We start from the raw sequence: 15,047 nt of genomic DNA, 5'->3' as shown, positions 1-15,047 counted from the left end.
TATATAAAGTCGCATGGCCATTTGACTGTGCTCTTTCTCTGTGACATTGGATAGTCCTTATCATTAGCTGTGTCTCAGATCAATGCACAGTAAACAATATTTTGACTTATTCCAGGGGAAATCTGTGCTGGGCGACACAGTGTATTTTTCTGCTGGGCAAGAATTGTGATTCAACACTGATTAAGAGAATGCATTGCCATTTAACAGGGTGACTAGTGAAATTTACATGTACTCGACTAGCTGCGCCTCAAATAGTTCCAACTTAGACACTAGTCGCCACAAATGTTTAAATCTCAAGATGCATTGCGGCAACAATATGCCGCAGGAGCAATAGTAAAATTCCTGCTGAAAGGATTGTGTCACTGATGTCTTATTGTTGGAATAGTAGCGAGCGACAAAGTTGGTTCACCAAGCAGGAAGTCTCGACTATTTTTGTAGTTGTCGTGGTGGCATGATTACGGTAATCAAGTAGTTAAAAAATGGGAGTCGCGACTCGACAAAGCAATAAAAAGTTGTGACTCTTACAAAAGTCGCATTAGTCGCCCAGGCTTAAACAGCGACTGTTTAAAATACAAGTATTGCATTATGAAGAGAACGTGTTGCTATGGAACAGCGACTGCTCAAAATACAGACAGATATTCTAGAGCACGTTGCAGTATTTGACAGATACCCGGGTACCAATAAATAAATCAACTTACTATTGATGCATTATGTACAGCACTAGCCAGTGATTCTTCTGTCCCTGTAAAGTTTGCATTATGACTTAATGTAGCAGATAACTCCAGTAGATTCTGTGTAGAAAATAAAACAGCAAATGAGACAAAATTTATAGCTTGTGAAGCTTATAAAAGTAATCAGTAGCTTCTTATACACTCTATAATTTTGGGTCCTTGAAAAAAAAGTTTGAATATTTTATTGAGTACAAGGACTAACCAACATGTACACATGGTGTAGGCTTTAATGTACATGCTTTTTAATCTCAATTTTCCAGATTTTTCCAAGGGCAAAACAATTGGATAGACTAAAATAGGAAAAAATTTCACTCAGTGACGCTCATGGCGCTCCAACATTGTTACCCCTGGTCACTGGCCCATTTTATTGAACTCCTTACGCCACATCAGCTCCCTGGGGAGTATACATGCAACGAATATGAACGTGTGGCCCACCAAGCTAAATCTCAGAGCATTATACTGATTAAAACAATGAAAGATGATCAGAGCATAATGATCGAAGCGTTGAGACATTAACCATAGGTTGATTTTAGAACCAACACTACACAAAAGAGATATTCACATGGTGTTACCGCAAACCTCTCTAGGTAATAAAGTGCCTTTCTTTATAACGACAAAAGTGTCACGACCAGGACACTCTGCTGAACAGAAACACCAGGGCCCAATTTCATAGCACTGCTTAGCGGCCATTTTTGTACTTACTGTCCGATTACTATTCATAAAACTGCTAACCATTAGCACACGAAAGGCATGCTAACCTTCCGGTGCTTACCTCACGAAAATAAATGCTGTCACAATGCAAATCTTTGGAAAGCGCGCAATATGGCTGACCAGTATTTCTGCGTACCTGTGAAATACGCTAAGGCTTAAGCAAATTTTTCTACTACGGTAAGTACGCAAATTTGATAACCGTTAAGCGGCACTATGAAATTGGTCCCAGACCTATGTAGAGTCTGGCTGGTGCTCTTAACAGCTGAGTCATGACACGCCACATATGGTACCTTTGCAAGTTGTATTGGTAGATCTCTGTGAGCACCATTGTAGAGTCTGACAACATAAGCATAGCTATATCTGAGTGAACCATTTAAGAAAAAAAGTAGAAACAACCAAAGAGAAGACACTTTGATAAACAATGACCTGGCCGAACATCACAAAGCACAGAAATCACTTGGCATGGCAAAGTTTTACCTTTTACTAGAGTGATATACAGAGTTGAACTGCATGACAGCAGATCCCATTTTCTAAACAGAAAATATTGCTAAACAGTCATCTACAAAGCAGAAATGAGCAGGATACCAATCAAAAATTGTACATAATACATGGTATACCATAGTTTGGCTGGTTAGCTTATTCTGATAAGCAAACATTTGTTGTGTTAGCTACTTAAGCTTCTCTATGAAATTGGGCCCAGGGCTGGAAATGTACACCAGACCATAGCCCCAAGGCTAGTGATTTTAGCATAGGAACAGTGAATTTGTGACTGGACAAGTCCAGAGGTAATGTGTTTTTTAAACTATAATGACTCATCTCATCTATAATTTGACAAACTTTGTTCAAATGTTGACTTTTAAGTCCAATATCTAAATGTATTAAACATAATAAAAGTTAAATGAGATAATTCTTCCCTTTGTGCTCGTTGTTTAAAAATTAAATGTGACACTGTAATTTTGGTTTCGCCCATTTGGTTAGCACTGTATACTCAGTACCTCTCTGAGTTATGTGAACAAAATCACAGGCATAATACTCGGGTGGGATTTAAACCCTCAACCTTTGCAATTCTAGAGCAGTGTCTTGCCAACTAGACCACCGAGATTGCCCGGTAGCTAGAGGCAGTTTGAATCCTAGATACTGTATAGATACTTTTTTTTCTTCTCATGTTGGTTCTTGTCCATATTAATATGTTACAGCGCCAGGAGCATCACTGAGTGACGGACATGTGCGCTATATAATGTTTTTACTAAAGTCCCAACATAATTGATCGATTTGCTTTTTTTATACTGGTAGTTGGCTTAGCTGTACTTACTTACCTACCTATACTTAATCGTCTATGTTTTCTAATTTGTATTGTTTGTTTAATTGCTGTCCCTTTGTTTACTTCACATACATGTTCTGCTTCATAGTTATATTTACATTGTTTAACCATGGTTAAACCTTTGTGTAATTATCTACCGTAGTGGTATGTATTTATTTAGTGCTGTTTTCCTGTTTTGTTCTGTAATCTTGTAACGGGCACATCCGCCACAAGCCTCGGCTTTTAGGATGATGCCTCCATGTGATGTGAATGTGGAAATAAATGTTTTATTGATTGATTGATTGATAAGATGCCACAATTATTATTATTATTATTAATGGTTTCAAAGGATACAATATATTCAGAAGGTTATAGATCACAGAGTCCGACGCCTTTTTGCTCCGAAGAACTTCGCTCAACTTTGGAATCTTCTTCAGAATCTTCGGCGGATTAGAAGACGCTGCTTCTTCCACGAGGTCCTGATCCGTCGTCTGGTCATCCTTGATGCCCAAATCGTTGACAACTTTCTCCAAGTCCTCTTCGATTTCATCGATGTAGGAGGGTTGTCTTGGAGGTTTGGGCGGAGCTTTGAAAGATGGTTGGGGGTCGTTATCAATCACTTTGATCAGATCTGCTTCCTGTGGAAAGAAGATTCAAAGTTTTGGTTTTTATTTTAAATGATTTTTGGGATTGAACAAAGAATTGACTAGAGTGGGATTCGAACCAAAGACCTCCGGATTAACGTGCCGGCGCTCTACCAATAAAGAGTTTGGGTACTTTTTGGACAACACAAAACAGTAGGACGAAAATGATTTTAACAGATTTTTGTGATTTTCACTATTTTCTCAAAAACTTGATGACTAATGAAGCAACAACTTTACAACAGAATTGCTAGGGTCGTGGGTTCGAATCCCACCCGAGTAGCATGCCTGTGATATTTTTTCACAGGACTGAGTATACAGTGCTAACACACATCGGTGTGTGGGTAAAAAAAAACAAATTAATATTCTTTATCTCCGATGCAAATTTAACATCTCTTAGGTAAATGACATTACATACAGTACATACATGTACATGTAGATCTTCATTCACAGTGAGTCATGAGTAGGGATTCATGTCATGGCCCAAAAAATTAATCTACAAAAGGTATCAAAATCTTTTTACTTAAAGGCGAAGTATACCTTCAGTTATTTTAACCATTTGATTGTTTGACGTGTAGACAATAAAACTAACCTGTGAAAATTTCATTTCAAAAGGTTGCGTTTTTAAAAATTATTGCAACAAATCCGGAGCGATTATGTCCACGCAAGAAATGATCCCTAATAGAAATAAACAATCTGAGAATTGTTACCCATAGTAATGCTTCCCAGATTCAAATTTTGGGGCATAAAAGCTGATTTAATTTTAACCCACATCGCACGATACAACGCCCCCGTACGCAATCAGCATGTGTCGGCCGTTAGGGTAGGGTCTGTGTGGAGGCCGCTGACCTCATTACTATAATGAGTGCAAAAGGAGATTTCCAACGGCGAACTCATTACCATAACGCCCGCGAAAGACAAGACCCTATTGGTCAGCAGTGGCAGAAGTTATGTTTACATCATCACACCACCACCACGGCCGGACGCCCAGCAAGCATGATAGGGTCCAAAGGTCGTGATAAGGGAAGTGCGTGATTGGACGTCGAAATGAATAATTCATTTGCTTCACATTCTGTGTTGTCTGATAGGTCTGACAAAAGATATACATATTCATGAACTAGCATATATCCGAGAGCCCCCAATTTTTTTCCAATATTGGAATTTTTTGTCATGAAACACATTAAACCCGGAAGTTACAGACCTAACAAGGCTGTCGGCCTAGCGGCCTCCGCATGGGGATATTGGTAAAAGTGCGATTACTTGTGCACAGTAGTACAGTGGGCGTTGAGCGATGTGACAGTGTATATGGTTGGGTCGTGCGGTGTGATTACACATGCTAAGCACAGTGTATAATGGTGGGTCTACAGCGGCGTCTTTTCGGAGTGAATAATGCGACTGCCATTGCCTTGGTGCCCTTACAATGTGACAGTAGAAATTCACAATTTCTCATAGGGTGTCCTGTACCAAGAAGAAAATGCCTAGGCGCCTTTGCCCTTTTTCAAAATCAAAGCATAAAGGCCTGTCACCAGGGCCCAGTTTCATAGTGCTGCTAAGCAAAAAAATTTGCTTAGCATGAAATTTCTCCCTTGATAAAAACAGGATTGCCAACCAAATTTCCATGTGATATTCAGGACAAGCAAACAACATTGAAGCAATCATCTTCGATGCCTCCATGAAGAATCAGGGGGTGAGGTGAGGTTTGCAGTAGAACCATGTGTAAATCTCAATAGGAGACTTTTGGGATGCTTGGTGGCAGCAGACTTACCAGGTAAAATCCATTGTTCTCGGTAATGTAAACAATGGACACTTACCTGGTAAGTCTGCTGCCACCTAGCATTCCAAAGTCTCCCATTGAGTAGTGTTGAAAACTCAACGTTTTGATCAGTATGGTCTGATTGTCTTCAATGACCAGGTTTTCAAGTATAGCTTTTTTTTGGTAGTCCTGTTTTCATCAAGGAAGAAATTTGATGCTAAGCAAGTTTTTGTGCTTAGCAGCTCAATGAAATTAAGCCCTGATTATACTGCCACCATATTAAGTTCACAACCTACTTAGAGACAAACTATTTTTATACTCACATGGGATTCCCACCACGGTTTCCAGATAGGGACTAAGGCACCGAGTTTCCCCGCGTGAAGAACAGTTTCAAAATCTCTCTTCTCTTTGTCGGTTAGTCTCTCCCAGACCTCATCAATATCCACATCTAGCGTTTGGGGAAAAAATGAATGATAAGTTATAAGATTAAATAGATAGTTTTAAGATCTTCCACTTCATATGTTAGAAGATTGTGGGTACCAACCACAATTCCGACCACAGCATGTACAATAAGACGCCACCAAAAATAAAAATCTCCAGAGCTAAGGAAATTATAAGACCCATTTTATTTTACATAATTGTCAGGGTTCTAGGTGATGTAGCACAATATGCAGCCACCATGCCAGGAACATGGGGGAGAACCCCTTCTCTTAACGACAAGTGCACTGGGTTTCGTTTACGCGCTTTACACAACACACGGGACCTAATATTATTAAAAAATAATTAAAACTTGTAAAGCGCCATCTATCTAAGACTAAACTTATTCCAAGGCGCATAAATAAAACCAACAAAAAACAGAGAGAGTAACAAAAAAGATTACAAATTACATAGCTTAGAAATAACAGATTTACATAGACGTGATGGCCAAAATAAATGGTAAAAAATAACAAATAGAAAGTCAATCAAAAGAAATATTTAACAGGTGGGTTTTTAGCAATGTTTAGAAAATGTCAAGAGACGTTGTAGCTCGGTTACGTAAAGGAAGAGAGTTCTAGAGAGTGGGTGCAAACTGCAGATACTGAAAAAGCAGGATACCCATTGCACTTTATCATACGAAGGACAAAGCAATTATGGAGGAATACTGGAGGGCCCGGGGAATAATAATAATAATAACCAGGGGTCGAAATTAAGTGTATTTCCATGGTAGTCAGCAGGGCTAGTGACCAATAATTTTTAGTAGCCCTGATTAGATTTTGGTAGCCCGAAAGACACATTATATGTCTCGCGTCACGGCTCAAACTTTACAATACACCAATAACATAGTTCTTTATTGTTTGTGATGATGATTTTTGCATTATTTTTCCACTAGCCCGTCGGGCTATAAAACTGGAAAAATTAGTAGCCCGGCTGTAAATCTGGTAGTCCCGGGCTAGCGGGCTAGTGGCAATTTCGACCCTTGATAATAACCGTATTTATAACGCGCCTTTTGCCAAAGGATGCAAAGCGCCAGGTATTATTACTGCAAGGAGTGGGGTGAATTTTGAGATATAAGACCTAATCCTTAAGCACCATGTAATGGTTTACAAGGTGCTATGGCGCAATATGCTGCCAATCCAGCCAGGAACAGCGGGGGCGAACCCCTTCTCTTTTCGATAAGTGCACTGGGTTCTTTTACATGCATTTACACAACACATGGGACCAACGGCTTTACGTCCCATCCGAAGGACGAAGCAATGGTTATGTGTCTTGCTTAAGGACACAAGTGTCATGGCTGGGGATTTGAACCCACACTCTGCTGATCAGAAACACCAGAGTTTGAATTCGGTGCTCTTAACCGCTCGGCCACGACACTCCCGGGAAAAACACTTGTTGAACAGGAGAGAACCAACTTTATTCACTAGCCGGGAATCGAACCAGGGCCACCGTGGTGAAAAGCAAGTGCTTTACGCACTAGCCACCCAATAGTCCTTGAGCATGTGATGTGTAAGCCACAAAGCACCCTCACTGGTATCAAAGGAACACCAATCAATGGTCAATCAATCAATGCGGGGCATGTACATGCGTGCACAAGTGCATTGTTCAACCTCAGAGAAGCGGCCAATGCCCAGGGTCTAATTCAAACGCATCAAACAAAGGTAAGCTTTCAATAACAGAGACTTAGTGGAATTTTTCACAACCTAGATCTAACTGAGCATGGAAAGAGAGATTGGAATAGCACCATGTGAATATCTCTTTTGAGAAGTGTTGGTTCTTAAAAGAACTGGTGGTTAACAGTATGCTCTGATCGTCTTCAGGATTCACATTAGGCCTGGGCGAATTATTCGAATATCCGGTTAATGGCAAATAGGTTTTCCTATCCGTAACTGCGAATGCCTTTTTTTTCTTAACCGGATATCCGCATAGGGCGCAGATACCTGTGTACAAACCGGATAATTCTTTAATAACAACCGAGTAACCGGATATTCTTTAACTATCCGAATATCCGCGGACGTCGGGCGACAACGGATATAAATGTTTCGTCTGAATCCTTATGAAACTTCTGTTAAGACAGCATAAAACAGTATAAATTAAGTATTTTACTATGCTCACCTCCGTGAAGAGTTAAAACAATGACATTTCTGACGTAATTTGTCCAAAGATTACACAAGTTTTCCTTCACGTAGAGTCAATCACGATCAAAAGAAAAAGCAAATCGCCATCTTTAAATTAGATCCGGTCATTTTTATGAATGAACCGAGTGACACTGTCTTAAACTAATATCAAACCGCCCATAAGATCTCATTCACAAACGAACAGTGCCCTCTATTGGCAAAAAAAAAATATTTTTGTTATATATTTTTTTAAATAGCGCCCTCTCGTGGCGAAAAAAATTATTCGAGTATCCGGTTAGTTGGCCAGCGGTATCCGAATAATAAAATTTCACTATTCGCCCAGCACTAGGTGTTACCTCAAACATCTCTTAGGGTGCGTTTGATTAGCTTCCTCGGATCGACCCCGTTGTGCTCATCCAGCTGGCATTTTTTTTTTCCAGGACAAACCTGGGCAGATACATGTTATTACCCCATGTTCGTCCTGGAAAAGTCGCAAATTTATTAGATAAAAAGCTTGAACTGTGAGCGCCGAGCATGAAAGCTTGTGAGCACAAAACCTTGCGAGCGCAAAGCCTGCTTACATAAATTTATCTTTGGTTTTAAAATCCCTACTCTTTAATCTAGGGCATTCTATATGGTTTTTATTCTATATGGTTTTTATCTTCATGTTTTAATTAATTTGATCTCTATTATATCCATCCTTTCCCACTGACCATCCTTTGTCCTCTCCACTTTACTTCCATTGGTTCAGATCCTACTTACCTAGATCTAGTCCTGCAATTCTTTCTTCAAGACTCGCTGCTCCGCCCTCCGTCTCTTCATCCCCTTCCTCATCCTCCTCCTCATCATCTTGAAATAAGGGTTTATAGTCCTTCTCTACCCTCTCTAAGATCTCTAGCATCTTCTTACGGTCTGCTGCACTAAAATCAAGATTAATATTGATAATAATAGTTGTTTCTTATATAGCGCATATCCGTCACTCAGTGACGATCAAGGCGCTCTAAAAAACAGTATTTACCTGCAAGGTATTTGCAACTACATTTGAATATGAGACCTACTCTTTTTACATAGCACCATGTAATGGTTTACAAGGTGCTGTGGCACAGTATGCTACCAATCATACCAGGAACACCGGGGCGAACCCCTTCTCTTATCGCATAATTTTATTTTGGTTAGCTACCTTTTGTGCACTGCTTTTAAGCAACTCTAAGAAATTGAGCCCAGGATTGATTCAAATAAAAAGAAAAAACAGCTACAGTACATTTGTAAGACATAAAACATCTGAATTCACTAACAAGTCTAAAAGATCTGGTCCCTGTTTGACATACTATTTTCTAATTTTCAAGTGGGAACTCAACAGATGGCTCGAAATCACTGGACGGCAGGCCCAAGGCTAGTGATTTCAGTGTCGGGCCAGTAGGCTTGTGACCGTACAATTCCAGCAGTGTTGTGTTTTTGAATAACAACGACACTGCATGAATACTCTTTCAATTCTGAACTTTTACCCATAAAGATAAATGAGATGAGTTTCTCTTAAGCCGTATTCGCATTGGACTAACGTTTTACCGAGACAGTGGTTAACATTTCAAAAGGGAAAACTTACCAGCGTCCGCACTTGGATTATTGACTAACTGACCGAAACTAACCGACACGATAGGTAAAACACATATCCACTTACTTAAGAAAACCGCAAGAGGGGGCTATGACCTTTGATAGGGGTGTATGACAGCGAGAATGCATTCAGTGCAACCGAGCTTCCGTCCATGTACACAATGCACGATGTACGATGTGTCATCACACAATCACGTGGCTGCAGGTAGATCGGGGACCGGATGTGGCTTTTTACCGGGACGGCTGATCGCGTTCGCATTGGACTTTTCGGCTCGGTTAAACTAACCTGGTCAATTTAACCGAGCACCTTTGGCGCGGTTAAACTAGCCATTCGGGTCAGGTAAGTTACCTGGGAGGAAAACTTCCTGGGCTGTTTGCATTGGACTTAAAATGGGTAAGTTACCCATGGCTCGGTTAGTTTACCCAAATTAAGTCCAATGCGAACAGGGCTTTAGTGAATGTTTCATAAACTGTGTAGATAGCGTTGTAGTATTCTTCTAATTTTGAGTCTGGTCTTGTAACAAAATCTCCGGTCCTGTCATAGAGTAGTATATAAGAACTAAAGTGCGCACTGGCCTAAATACGCGACCCGGCATGCGCGCAGGCGGCCATTTTCTAAGTTGACAAAACAGGCATCCCGCAGCGTGTGTTTGTGCGGCCATTTTGTAAGTTGACAAAACAGCATGGTGTAGCGTTCAATAAACACAAACTCAAACATGTGTTTCATATTCAACGCGGGTACAGAATGGCGTGCTCGTGTCTCTACACAGTCATGTCGCGTTTGTGCAAGAAGCATCACCAGTGCGCCCTCTAGTTCTTATATATTACTCTATGGGTCCAGTACAAATTTTGAGCTACAAGCCCTGTGGTTTTGTGGATTTTCCCCTAAATTTGAGCCCAGGGTATGTAATATAGACTTGTGGACAAGTCGTTAATGGTCCCACGCTCTGAGATAGTCGAGTTGTGCCGGTGCTGTGGCAAGATCACTGCTCTCGTGCGAACTGCTGGTTGCCGACGTAGTAATGACAGCAGTAGTAGAATACCGTGGGAATCGCAGGGAGAGTCGGAATGCTTTCAGCGGGACAGACATTTAACGACTTGTTCACAAGTCGAAGTGTTTAATTGTAAACCAACCTTCCTTTCTTGTTTTTCAAAACTTCCTGGAAGTGTTCTCTGCTGAATTTCTCCGAGCAACCCGAATGTTTCTGACTTTGGTAGCATGTTAGTGAACAATAGGCCACACTGCAGCGAGGGCATCGGTACTTGGAGGAATTCTTTAGACATCTGGGGAATAAGATATGAAAGAAGGGAGTAAATAATAATAGTAATATAAGTAGGATTTTTAAACTTTGCTTGTGGAAATACGTTATGGAAAGGTTTGCGATAACCATGTACACTAGTTGGGGTGGTTCTGAAAAGAACTGTTGAATTCAGACAACGATCAGAGCATACGATCAAAGCGTCGAGTTGAAACCAACGGTTCTTTTCAGAACCACCCAAACTCATGTAGAGATAGTCATTACATGTTACATGGTGTTACCACAAACCTATCAATAATAGTAAACCGTAAAACCATTACATAAATATAGGGAATATGTGTGTCAATGTGAGGTGCCTATGCACTGTCCTGTCAGTATTTTCCTACAAGGTATGTGGAGCTACGCGTTGAAGTATGAGACCTATGCAGCCAATCAAACCAGGAACACTGGGGTGAACCCCTTCTCTTAACGACAAGTTGCACTGGGTTTCTTTGTGTGCATTCACAAAACATAGGACCTACGGCTTTACGTCCCATCCGAATGACAAAGGTATAATGGTAAAGTGTCCTGCTTTAGGACACAAGTGTCACGACTAGGACTCAAACCCACACTCTGCTGATCAGAAACGTTAGAGCTTGAGTTTGGTGCTCCTAATATCTGCTCTACCAAGACAGGGTTGGTAGAATTCAAGCATGTCTGTAATTTTAGAGATCTTTAACTTTGTGTTAAATTTTAACTTAAGTTTTAAAGTTACTGAGGACGCCATTTGCAAAGGTGCTAAATTTGATGGCCTTTTTAGTTTCCTAGATCGACGCTGGACATTGTTTTATACTTTTGAGGTGAAAATATGTACCTTTGATGGCAAATTTTGTTTAAATGTGGAACACAATCTCAACTCATTTTTTAATGCACAGAACAACACTTTTAAGGTAAAAAACATTTGATAAAACAAATTGACATTTTTTATAGACACGGTCAGTGACATTTCATCCTGGCAAGAAAATAGTGTAAAAAAAATAACAATATTAAATAAAAACCAATTTTTAAATATTTCATTTTTTTTTTACAGATCGGCTGAAAAAGATTTCCAGATACTGCCATGTGGCAGAATACAGAAGCCACCTACTATTTTTATTTTATTCAATGTTTACCAAAAGGAATATCTAATTAAACTAATTTGAATAAATTAGATGGGCCTACTAAGTTCTACTCTAGAAACTATAAGGCTCCGTAGAAACAAGTAACATGGCTTCATAACTCTAACATGTCTAATAATAATATTATCTTCCCCTGGCCTGTTTTCGAGGTACATGTACCATGCCTTTTTCTTCAAATTTGAAAAAAAAAATAATGATAATATAGCAACTGATGCCCTAATTACCTTCTGTTGTTTATAAGAAGAATGTAAAAATATATAATAAAACTTGAGGGACATTGAAATTTTCACACCACAAAGAGCGTCCCATTTGTTTTGAGTTTTACATGTTTTCAAGGCAAACAAGAAAGCATGGTGTCGCGGTGAAAGAAACATCTGCAGTGGCTACCACTTTGTTCTGTGAGACTTTGTGTGTGAGTCTTTAGCCAGCAGTTGTCTTCATTTTATTCAAAATATGTTTTATTGCATTTAAAAAATTACCATGGTATTTTGCAAAAGCTACAAATAAAACATAGAACAAAAAGTGTACAATTCTTGGCTTTCAAATTTGATTTTTATTTAGTTTTAATAATAATAATATCGAAGTCTTATGTAGCACATGTATCTACCAAACAAGGTACTCAAGGCGCTGAGTATATACAAACTTTCAGAAAGATAGGTTATTGCAGTGATGAATTCTGAGACCCAATTATTTAGCACCTCATAAGGGTTTACAAGGTGCTACAACCAGGAACACCTGGGCGAACCCCTTCTCTTTTCGATAAGTGCACTGGGTTCTTTTACATGCGTTACACAACACATGGGACCAATGGCTTTACGTCCCATCCGAAGGACGAAGCAATGGTTAAGTGTCTTGCTCAAGGACACAGTGTCACGGCTGGGGATTCGAACCCACACTCTGCTGATCAGAAACACCAGAGTTTGAATTCGGTGCTCTTAACCGCTCGGCCACGACACTTCTAGTTTTGTGTCTTTTATGTTTATAACATTTATAATAAAGCGTTTAAACAAACAGTGATAATTGAATCACAAAGCCGAAGTTTAAATTTTAATATTATAAATAATAGCCTAATGATATGAGGGTTACAAAATTTTTTTTCCAGACTCTATTAAAAAATTACATACAAGGCACAGTGTGGCTTCTTTAAGCCTCCCTGTATTTTTTCCCAGAATGCTTAGCAACCTGTTCAGTCACATGATTGGATCATCATGAATTGTGAATTGAAAGCGTTTGATGAATTTTTTTTCGGTGGGCAATTTTTTGATATGGCCCCAACATTATGACATATTTTTGTACCTTGTAGTATAGATGCAAAGTACTAAAACTTTTTGCATTTACAAAAGCAACTAACCAGTCGAGCCTTACATACATGTATGTGTTTCTAAGTTTTGGTCAAAGGAGAGGAGATTCTGTGCTGGGCAAGTCAAACCACAAAATATATCTAGGGACTGTTTACATCGCGCACAGAGAGGTGAAACTGAAAGATTTGCCACGATTTCAGGGACACCTCGAATACAGGACGTCCTACGATATACAAAATTATAGTAATATTATATTATGATTATTATGAGGGGTTGTGAGTTGTCGGTATTTAGTGCGACCCTTTGGAGGCCAGTTTCTTGATCCTTGGAGGGCATTTTCTGAGGTTGCAACAAAGAAAGCCAAGGGTGCTGTTGTTCTTGTTGCAGATGTTTTTGTTGATGGTGACTCCCAGGTACCTTGCCTCATCAACCGTTCCAAGTGCAGACCCCTTGGTGCCACTTTGCGCCAATGCAATTAAAAGTGGCACCTAGTGTCGCCAATAAGGTGCCTAGTGGCGTGTAGTGGCTCAAACTGCAGCTGAGGAGGGTCTGAACCAGGTAGCCGTTGGCCAGTATTTATATAGTCGTAAATAGCGCCAAGCGGCGGTAAGTTCAAACAAACTTGGTGAAGTTAAAACACATGCGATGCGGCAGGAAAAAAAAAGTGAGTACCGAGTAGAAAATTGCCTTTTTTGAAGAAATGATTGAGCGTAACTCAACAAAAGGGAAATACAAGCATTATGAATGTATATTGAGTAGGATTGGGAATGCTATAGGTGTACAGTACACAGGAAACTTCAGTTCTGGCTGGGTCCTACTAAAAGCCGACAACAAGCCGACAACGCCGACAACAAGTCCAGAGCGCCGCCAACACGCCGCCAACAAGTTTTAAATACCTCAAAAATGGTAAACAAACCATATACATTTTAGAACTATGTGTGTTTTGTAATATAAACATAAATTTAATGGAAAAACTTCACGAAAAGTGTGAATTTTTAACCAGAAAAAAACACTTAACGTTCACGGAGAACGGTCGGACGCCATCTTGGCTTAAAATCGTGTTTGGACCAGTCCATTATGATGCGGGTGAGTCAGACTTAGCAATAGAGGGCGGGCGTCATGCACTGTGCACACTGCAGTGAAGGTCTTCACATAAAGCCCGCCCTCTGTTGTTGACAAGTGCTAAATCTACCCGTATCATAATGGTCTGGTTCAAACACGATTTTAAGCCAAGATGGCGTCCGACCGTTCTCCGTGAACGTTAAGTTTTTTTTCTGGTTAAAAATTCACACTTTTCGTGAAGTTTTTCCATTAAATTTATGTTTATATTACAAAAAACATATAGTTCTAGAATGTATATGGTTTGTTTACCATTTTTGAGGTATTTAAAATGTGTTGGCGGCGTGTTGGCGGCGCTCTGGACTTGTTGTCGGCTTGTTGTCGGCTTTTAGTAGGACCGTTCTGGCTGGCTAACGGTTGCAAAACTTTCACCGAACAAAACGCTGATTTGAAAAACGTATATCAGTGTATAGCATTGAAAAAGCCCTAAATATGTGACCCCTATAAGGCTCACAGGGGAGCCTAATAGTTTCTAGAAGTACCCAAATACTGAAATAACAACCACATCAAGTGATCTATCTAGACTAGTGACTGAAGGAGAATGAAACTGGAAACTTTATTGTCAGCATGCCTGATGAAAAAACAGACTTCAGATTGTATTGTGAAGTGAGTTAACAGCACAGCTTCTGTCACCGGTGGAGCTTGCACAGTCTCGCGGTAAAAATACGTAACAGACATTCATTGACTATAGCCCATTAAACACACTACCCTAAATAAATACTTACAATTCACAAACAGCTGTAGAATCATCGCCTGCACCTTTTTCCTTTGAAGGATTTTCGGCAGTCAACCTAACCGTGGGGGCTGCCATCTTAAGTTGGGAACAAAAGGGTCAAAAGAGGGCGGTATGACTGGATCAGTGAAACGCACGCA

General features: G+C 39.9%; 1 protein-coding gene across 1 annotated transcript in view; it reads right to left on the bottom strand.

Moving 5' to 3' along the window:
* Nucleotides 1-15,047, bottom strand: part of LOC139951418 (zinc finger HIT domain-containing protein 2-like) — a 25,533-nt gene extending 10,486 nt beyond the window's left edge. Inside the window, exons 1-7 of the mRNA XM_071950303.1 lie at nt 14,900-15,047; nt 10,473-10,622; nt 8,490-8,647; nt 5,460-5,584; nt 3,097-3,380; nt 1,733-1,802; nt 699-791 (exon numbers count right to left, since the gene is read on the bottom strand). Coding sequence (XP_071806404.1) covers nt 699-791; nt 1,733-1,802; nt 3,097-3,380; nt 5,460-5,584; nt 8,490-8,647; nt 10,473-10,622; nt 14,900-14,985 — 966 coding nt within the window. The 5' untranslated portion in view covers nt 14,986-15,047. The remainder of the gene's footprint in view (nt 1-698; nt 792-1,732; nt 1,803-3,096; nt 3,381-5,459; nt 5,585-8,489; nt 8,648-10,472; nt 10,623-14,899) is intronic.

Source organism: Asterias amurensis, chromosome 19 (assembly GCF_032118995.1).
Source record: "Asterias amurensis chromosome 19, ASM3211899v1".
Classification (NCBI taxonomy): domain Eukaryota; kingdom Metazoa; phylum Echinodermata; class Asteroidea; order Forcipulatida; family Asteriidae; genus Asterias; species Asterias amurensis.
This window is presented reverse-complemented; position numbering and strand designations above follow the sequence as displayed.